This window comes from Elephas maximus, chromosome 9 (genome assembly GCF_024166365.1).
Source record: "Elephas maximus indicus isolate mEleMax1 chromosome 9, mEleMax1 primary haplotype, whole genome shotgun sequence".
Taxonomy (NCBI): domain Eukaryota; kingdom Metazoa; phylum Chordata; class Mammalia; order Proboscidea; family Elephantidae; genus Elephas; species Elephas maximus.
Window position 1 is genome coordinate 59,655,640 of NC_064827.1, and position 9,569 is coordinate 59,665,208.

The 9,569-nt window shown below is 39.4% G+C and overlaps 1 protein-coding gene across 17 annotated transcripts in view; it reads left to right on the plus strand.

Moving 5' to 3' along the window:
* PALM2AKAP2 (PALM2 and AKAP2 fusion) overlaps positions 1-9,130 on the plus strand; it is a 578,232-nt gene extending 569,102 nt beyond the window's left edge. For 16 of the 17 annotated variants that reach the window (XM_049896006.1, XM_049896008.1, XM_049896011.1 and 13 more), the window contains one exon: positions 5,297-9,130. In XM_049896006.1, the coding sequence (XP_049751963.1) occupies positions 5,297-5,395 (99 nt within the window). In that variant the 3' untranslated portion in view covers positions 5,396-9,130. The remainder of the gene's footprint in view (positions 1-5,296) is intronic. The other variant, XM_049896016.1, reaches the window with a different exon arrangement.
* Positions 9,131-9,569: the final 439 nt, after the last annotated feature.

Here is a 9,569-nt window from a genome sequence, read left to right on the forward strand (position 1 = left end):
GGCAAGAAAATGGCTTTTCTCCATGTTTATTTCTTCCTGGAAACCTTGGTGGCGTAGTGGTTAAGAGCTACGGCTGCTAACCAAAACGTCGGCAGTTTGAATCCAACAGGCGCTCCTTGGAAACTCTGTGGGGCAGTCCTACTCTGTCTTATAGGGTCACTATGAGTCGGCATCAACTTGGCGGCAACAGGTTTGGTTTTTTGGTTTTTTATTTCTTCCTGCCTTTTCTGTATTGGAGGACTGCCTCAGAATTTTGGAGTACCTGCCACAAGGATACACAATGCTGTGCTTTACTGTGCTGTGTAGTGGGGTTGGAGAAGACCTTGTTTGCTCACGGGTCTGGAAGACGTTTCGGCTGGAGGGCATAACTAATGATCTATTTGGATTTCTTTCATTTTTTCGGGCACTGACAGCAAATACACTCAGGTCCGGCTAGAAAAAAATGTAGTTCAAGCTGCCTGAGCTGTTGATGCTGAGCAGCCCTTTGTTTTCCTTAACATAAGCCCGGAGAGCTTCAGTCCATAGCTTTCAGATGAGTTGTTCCAAGTGTGAACCATCCCAGTTCCCTTTCTCCCAAATCTTTAAACTTACTTTTTTGTTTTGGAAGCTACTTTAAGCATTGGGTTTTCCAAAAGGAATTCCAAAAGAAGGAATTCTTCCTCTACCATTTTCTTTTATAAGTTACACAAGTGCGTGTGCTGTGAGAAAGCAGTTTTTTCGGAGCATTTTTTATTTCTATAGCATGTTGTTATTCTTTATTTTAAAATATTTTTTCAAATATACAGAATTATAGAGTGAATCATTCATTCATTCGCTCAATTGACAATTTACATAGGACCTATTATGTGCCAGACAAAGTCCCTGATATCACGGAGCTGGCATCTGACTGTTTCAGTAATATAACATAATAAAATAATAAAGCTTACCTATGTAGCTTTTTTTTAGTCTATTCTTATCATTTTATAATATTTGCTTAATATTCTTTGAAGAAATTAATATTGCAAATGCAATTGAAGCCCTCTTGTTACTTCTCCCAGTTCCCATTTCTCTCTTTTCCCCCATCTCTCCTGTCTTCCTTCTCTCCTTCCCTCCTTCTTGAGAGGTAACTATTCTTGAATTTGGTGTTCATGATTTTCATGCATGTTTTTATATTTACACTACACATATATGTGTATATATATAAACAATATCTTATTTTTGCATGTTTGAAAATGTTCTATAAATGGTATCTCATTGTTGTAGCCTCTGCTCTTTATTCTGTCTGTGTTGTTTTTAGATGTGCCCATGTTGATACTTGTGGTTCTCATTCATTCATTATAACTGTTGTATAGTATTCCATTGAATGAATATATTGTGATTTATTCATCCTCCTATTGATGGAAACGTAGATTGTTTGCTTTTTTTGCAATTATGAACACTGCTTCAATGACCGTTACCATACATGCCTTTTTGTGTACTTGTGGAAAAATTTCTCTCTATTGGTCTAGGAGTAAAAGCACTTGGTATGGGCCTTCTAAGTCCTCACATTCACTAGATATTTGCAATTGATACTTACTAGAACCAACTATAGCATAATATGTGTTTTAAAAGTCTGTTTACTTAGCAGAAATAATTACAGTTATTTCTGTAATTATTTCTGAGGATTATCAGTAATTTTCTTTTGTAAGGTACAAAGTGAATACTGAGCAAAGTGAATACTGAGAATATCACTGGACGTACCCTCCTTGGTGGTTAATTGTGCTTCTTATCAAGGGGATAGCAATTTGAAGAATTAGCCCCAAGCCCTTTGAGCCAGCATAGTTAAGAACAGTAAAATTTGGTCAAATGTGTTCAAAGAAGATAAAACTAGGCCCCAATTCATCTTCAATTGAGAAGGGACTGGGAGGATAAAAATATAAATATTAATATAAGTATAAATAGTGTGACTGGTATTATTTATCTATCTGTAGTTCCCACCTCCAAAACAAAATAATTTATGTTGATTGCTACTCAAAGTTAATCAATTCACTTGAATTCCTTAAGCATTAGAGAGAGCAAATATTAAAGGGTTGTTCAGAGAGAATTGATTTTTTCCCCCCACCAGACCTGAGTCTGAATTAAAATTTGATATATACAACCTTATATCAGTCTTTGTTATTTTTTCTTTTTCCCTCTTTGTTTCCACAATGAGTGTTGGTTGCCTTCCTCTAATGCCTCTTTAGACTCTAAGCTTGCAGTCACTGAATGGCAGTGTAGCATGGTGGCCTATAGCATGGACTCCATACCCAGAGTGCTGGGTTCAAATGTGGGCTTTCCTCCTACTTTGTAATATTGGGCAAGTTACTTAAACTCCCTGTGCCTCAGATTCCTCATATGTAAGATAGGAATAATAATAGCATGGATCTCATAGAATAGTGGTGAGAATAAAAACAGTAACTGGTCCATAGCATACATGATATAAGTGTTTGCTATTATCAGAGCCCTAGAGGTAAGTGCTTTTTTGCCCAAAAAAGAAAGTAAAACTAATACACAGTAAAAAGAATAAGAGCTCTAAATTTCCTGGAAATATATAGTTCTTCTCTCTCTCACACACACACACACATCTAATACAGTAGTCTGGATTAGTTACGGCATAAATCCACATTCACGTACCTTCTCTGAGGACTTGGCATTTGAATCTTCAAAGGCCAGCTGTAAGACTGGCTTCACCCCTAAGACCATCCTGGGTGATAAGCCTTGTGAATCCAAAGAGAGGAAGGTTGTGTTGCCAGCTATTTTACTGACGATCTGTTTATGTTCTTGTCTCTGCCATTACTAGAGGCTTTAGATTTCGTCAAAAATTCAGACTCATGCTAAGTGGCCATGCAAATTAGCAGAGTGAGTTAGTTAAAGACAGCTCATTATTAGTATAAATGGATTATTTGGGCTCCCACAAATAGCCCTGCTATGTTAAATGTTTCCATATTTATAAATATCATTTTTCTGCCCATTAGACTTTTTTGTAACTAAGTTCCTGAGGGAAGGGATTATTCTATCCCCAACACCAAGCACAGCCCCTAACACTTAGTAGCAATCCAATGAATATTTGTTAGACGTATGATAACACGGGTTCCTGAAGAACAAACTAAATTTTCTCAACGTGATGGAGAAATAAAACAGGGCTTAAATGCAAGATAAAAAAAAAAACATTAGAAAAGGAGGAGACCATGCTTTTCAGAACTTTTTTTTTAACTTTTTTATTTTTTGCAGTTTGTGTGTGCAATCTGCAAGCCAAACAGATTACTATTTTATACAACGCAAAACTCCTTATAAAAATGCCATATGGTTAGATACCACTTTATAGTTTAGTAAGCCCTTTCACGTGATAAGATCAACAATTATCATTGTTTGAGAACTTACACCAGAACCTGTGCCCGGCATATATACATTGTCTCATTTAGTCCTCAGGACAACTTTCTGCTGTAGTTTTTATTATCCCCACTTTACATATAAGGAAACTGAGGCATAGGGGTAAGTGACTTCCCCAAGTTCAGGTAGTCACTAGGATTGAAACCTAGGTCTGCCTTCTCCAAGAAAGTCTGTGAAGAAGCAGGACAGGTACTGTCTCCATATTGTAGATGAAGAAACTTGAGACACAGGATCCCATGAACAATAACAGACAGAACTGGAAATAGAGTTCAGGACTCCCAAGTCTAGTCCAGTGCTGTTTCTCAGCACCCTATTACTACACATTGACCAGAAAAATCCTCTATTGAATTACACCAGATTTGGAAGCATGCTTCCCTTTTACTAATTTGTATTTCTTCAATATTGAGTAAGTACCCACGGTGTGCTTATACACAAGACATTTCATAACATGTCTTATGTGCTTAACAACCCATCATGCATTCAACAAACATGACTGAGTACATCCTGCATGTAGGATCCCTGCCAGGTCCAGCCGTCCCTGCTAGGAGGAATGGAAAGGCTTCCCAAAGGAAAGTACATTGAAGCACTGGGAAGTTCATCCATTTAACAAAGGTACAGAAACGTAGGTTGAGGTGGACACCCAGACCTTCAGTCTACTCAGAATCTACTTATGCCCAGGCTTCCACATTGCCTGTAACCTGCATCTCCTTGCTTCTCAGCGGTTGTCAGCATCACTGTCTCTTGCCAAAATGATTGTTCTTAGAATAAGCAGAGCCTTCATTGCGGTTTGGGTGATCCAAATTGCTGGCTTTGCTGGACTTTACTGTCCACCCTAAGCTAGCTCTACAGCAACTGGGTGGCATACATGGGCGTACTTTTGCTGCCGTATTATGACATTGAAACTTTTCTCAAATGTTGGCAACCTAATTGTCATTCATCTGGAATCTCATCATGACCAAACTAAAGCTAGATTGCCCGAAATCTCCCCTTAGGAGCCCACAGACTATGCTAGAGAGCTGGAGGGATGGAGGTGCTACCCTGATGGGAGTGAGCCTACTTGTCCTCAGTGTTGTCACCTTTAATGCCAGATACCTGCACCTATGACACTGATGCTGCATCAATATGCCCAGATTGCTTTTTATTGGCCCAAGAAGCTATTTTGTTCTGCTTCTTGATTTTTTTTTTTTCTCATTTAATGCCTCTTTGAAGTTTCATTATGCCTGCATAGACTTTTGTGTTATAAATATGATCAGAGCTTATGTGGATCCTGAAGGCTTGATGAATTAAATCCACACTGGTCCAAATGTTTGGAATTTTGGGTCTGCTTGTTTATGACAAGACCAAGACAGTCTAGAGCTACGCTGTCCAGTGTGGTAGTCACTAGCCATATGAGGCTATTTACACTTAAGTTAATTAAAGTTAAATATTTAGTTTCTCAGCCGCACTAGCTATATTTCAAGCATTTAAAAGCCACATGTGGCTAATGGCACCATATTGGACAACCCAGCTACAGAACATTTCTGCCATCACAGAAAGGTCTTTTGGGAAGCAATGATCTAGAGCATGTAGAGATCTGCTTTGTAATCTAACACACTTGATGCAGAGTAAAGTCTAGTTTAAAGAAAGCCTCTGTAACATTTCATGAAGATTAGACCTTCCTATATTGAAAACCGTGGATCAAATAACAAATGAATTTTGGCTATGAGATTAATACACACCCAGATCTACATTTTTGCCTAGTGCCGCTCCTACTTCCCAGCAGTACCAGATGCTTCATTACTTTCCCCTGCCATCCCCTGTCACATAGATGCTCTTGAGAGAGGAAAAGGAGGAAAGCAACAGTAGAGGTTGGTTCGTGTACATAATCAATATTCCGTGAACTGTACAATATTTTTTTCTCTCCCTTCAGGTCCTTGAGGCCACACGGGTAAATCGAAGAAAGAGCGCGCTGGCCTTGCGCTGGGAGGCAGGAATCTATGCCAACCAGGAGGAAGAGGACAACGAATAAACTTCTTTCAACCCAGGAAGCTTCTTTGGTGCTTGGGATGCCAAGAAACCAAGAAATTAATCAATCAAAGCATTTTAATGGAGTATTTATTAAAGTACAAACAAACTCAGCAATCCTTATGTAGACCAGAAGCTGCAATAGACAATGATGAAAAATGAAGAAAGTGAAAAGGAAGTCCACCCATCAAACTCTGACACCCAGGAGTCAAGAGAAAGGATTTTTTTTTTTTTTTTCTTTCGTGACTCAAAGAATTGTCTGGATTTGGACCAATCCACAACTGATTAAAAAAGACAAAGAAGTTACAAGCAAATCCACATGTTTACTTCAGGTAGAGCTGAGACCAGCCTCACTGGGTGATGAGGAGGAACAAGTGGTGGCATAGGGCATTAGGGAGCCATAGGACCCAGGCTGGGGCAGTCTGCCTGGTGTGTCTGCTCCCACCCACCACTTGTAGCACCAGGGGTGCTGGGTTAATCCAGCAGCCATAAAATGAACGATGTTTCTTTCCATATTTGCTCAGAAGAGGCAGTTATGATTCCATTTCTCTTACATTTAATTGTTTTTAATTAGGAGCAATTAATGATTGCAATACATACAATCCTCATTTTTAAGACAATATTTCTTCATGTTGTAAACACAATCTATGTTGGGAGGTAGAAAAAGGGGGGAGAAAGCCAAACCAAATGGATTATTTTAGCTTTAGAATCTTGTCTGTTTATAATATTGACTGACCTGCCGCTAATGAGAACACATTTTCGTACTTACGTTTCTTCATACAAAAACTGTATTTAGTAGGTAACAACTATTTTTATGATGGGATGGGGGAATATATACATGTATAAAATCTGCACACATTGAACAGCTGGGTTCAAGACGGTAGGGGTATTTTTAGAGTGGCAATAATTCAAAAAAAAAAAAAAGGGTGAACTCTGCCTTAGAGGGATAGACGACAAGAAATACAAAGGTGTTTATAACTATATTTGATATAATAAAGTGGGCCTTAGAGATGATAGTAGGAAGAATGATGGGTGATTTTAGAGCAATCAAGAAGGAAAATTTAAAGAAAGGTCATGAAGGTAGAGAGAGGAGACGGGAGGGAGAAAGAGTGGGAAAATAAGGAAGCAAGAAAGATTATTTTTGCTGAGCAAGCAGTGTTTTTCAGGATGATAGAGAAAAATATAGAATAGAAATTTAAGTGCAAGCTTGGAATCAGCTACAAATCCTAAAGATGGTGTGTGTGTGTGTGTGTGTACATGCACATGTGTGTGAACCTTTGTATGTGTCAAGTGTGTATGTTCATGAGTGAGAGTATGTGTGAGTTAAAATTCCAGAATGATCGTGGAACATGGGTATACAGTTATTTCCTTCAAAGCTGTTTGCCAGCTTGAGGAGTGAGTGAGAATTTCTTTTTTATGAAAAGGAGTATAAAGGCACCGAGTTGATGCAGTGTTTCTAGTATTGAATTGAATTTGCATGAGTCACAATTGCAAAATTTTGAGCAGTTTTGTAACTTGACACTTAAGTATCATATTTATTCTCATGCTTTGCAGTCATGCTTATTATACTATGGGGGATGCCAGCTTTACTCTTTCTCTCATTTAAAGCAATACAATAAGGGCATTCAATAATTGGGTGCCCTAAATTTCTGGATGAGAAAAATTTTCAGTTCTGGCCATGAGAAAAAACTCACCAGCCCCCCCGTTCCCCCTTTTTTAAATTCCCTCCTTTGCTTTAAAACTGTGGTTTTTACAGAAGCAATAATTAAGTCAGACCTCACTAAAGTTCATTTTTGTTTTCATACTGTTTTGTCACAAGCTCTAATATGTTATTCTGACAGGTAGCATTTCCACAAAATTTGTACGTAGTGTTATGCACATTATTTTTGCTTCTTTTATTAGACTCGAGTTGACTTTGGGGGAAGTTTATTCACAGGCAAATGATGGGTACATGGTAAGAATGGAATAGTCTAATACCTGACAAGAATCCTTTCAAACTGCCAAGGGAATCTGTAGTTTGAAGACATTCTACAAACAGTAACCAAGAACAGCATGTGGGCAGCTGGCATCATCGTATGTGGCTCACTCTTCTGAATGGTATTCAACAAAATGTGCTCAGCGTAGAAAACACAAAACAAATAAGATTCCCACTAGAAGGAATGGATTTTCCGGTAGAGAGGCTGGCATGGGGACACCTAATTCCAGGAAAACGAGATCTGTGTTAGATGAGAAGTCCTGGAAAGTGGAGTGGGAGCATTCAGGTGGGAGGATCGTCTTTGCCTGATGATCTCCAGCCAGTAGTCCCAGAAGCCTGGGCTGAGGACTCAACAACAAGGGAGTGTTCCCAAGGCAGGCACGTGGGTGAGGCAGCAGCATCGGTGCCCCAGGGCACAGCCAGCAGTTAGCATGGCTGGAGAGCAGGATAGTTCTATGGGTTACACAAAGAATAACAAGTGCTTCATGTTTTCTGGACTCCAGGATCTGGTAGAGACCATAGAGATGATGTGGGCTAATTTCCTCATTTTTCACAAGAGGAAACAGTGCTCATGACTTACCTTAAGTGTTTTTGTTTTTGGTTTTTTTGCCAGAAACTATGTACTCACGTTAAACCTACATTGAAGAGAATTTGCAGCCAAAAGGGAAGTTTAGGAGGCCACACAATTAATTGAATAGCTTTAGAGGCAGACAAACTGGTCTTTGACTTTGATTGAACCAGAAGCACTTAAGAAATAGTTTAGAATTTTAGGGGTGGGTCTTTTGGTCCACCGTCCATGCATAGATAAGGAAACTTCAGAGAACTGTTTACCTGTGGCCCCTACATCTCTGACTTGAGCTCCTTCTCCTGTGTTGCCTTCCAGATGACTGCTGTGGATTTCCTTGCCCCGCTCGCTAATAATCCTGTTATAATCCTATCAAAATGTATTTTTTAGGAAGAGCCAGATTTTCTCTGTGCTCTTGAGTTTTTTACTCCTTCAAGAAACATTCGGCCACCACTTTGTACATAGCACCGTGCTAGGCTCTGGGATCCCAGACAAACCCTTTTAACTTCCTGATGATGGAACAGAGCCTAGAGGAAAGTCATTCCTACCTAATCTATCGAGGGACAGAGGCTTGGGAAAAACTTCACCTCTGATGCTCATCCCTACCCCCAATAGCACGCAAGCTTTTTAATCTCAACTATAACGAATGTTTAGATTCCGTAGATGTTAAAAGCTTTCCTGAAAGTATTCCATTCTGCAGTGTTTATAGATGTCACTTTCCTCCGGAGCTGATGAACTACTGACATGCCTTGGCTTTCTCATCCAGAAATTATGGAATCAGGGCCTGTCAGTGGCAGGAGGCTGGGCTGTGTTCTACTTGGATGATGCAATGCAGTTTCCCTGCCTCTCTATCCTCCTGCATGCTGCCCGCCCCAGGCAACAATATATAACCAGTATATAGGTCAGTGTCCACATATATATACACACACACAAATATACATATAAAGCATAACAAAGAACACTAAAGCAGTGTTGACTCTTGTCTCTGATAAAAAAAAACAAATTTTTTTCCAACTAAAGAATGGATTTAATTAAACTCTGTATTGGGGAAAAAAATAGCCTAAATGTTAGAGATGGTGAATCTATCCAGTTTTAGTTACCGAATCAATCTCCTGAATTCTAAGCATTCAGTGAGCTGCCAATTTTGGTTTTGTGTTGCTCTTTACCCAAATGATATATATATATTTTTTTTTTTTTTTGGAGGAGGGAAAAAAGCAGCAATACTGTGTGTGAAAATTATACTCTGTATCTGGCTTTCCTGTGTATGTTAACCACTTAAATGTTATCCTGCTTTGGTTTTATAGTGATTGTGAGGCATTCAATGCAAGTATACAATTATTTTCTCATTAAAACCCACTGTGTGTTGTGTCTTTGTAAGTGATGGCTACCTGTCTGGGTGTGGAGGGAGGCGCGCCCACACATTTGGAACAAAAGAACTAATACTAGCTGACAGAGCACCACTGTAACGGGCTCTCCCCAAAGCCCCGTTTGCAATGTCATCTCCATCTGCCTGGGCTAGACCCCAGAAGCCTTCCACAGGACCCACAGAAATGAAACATGTAACTTTTGATGACAAGGTAGGCTCAAAAGCCAAAGCGATGGTCGGGCAGAACAGCAGGGTAAGCTGTTAACTGAACC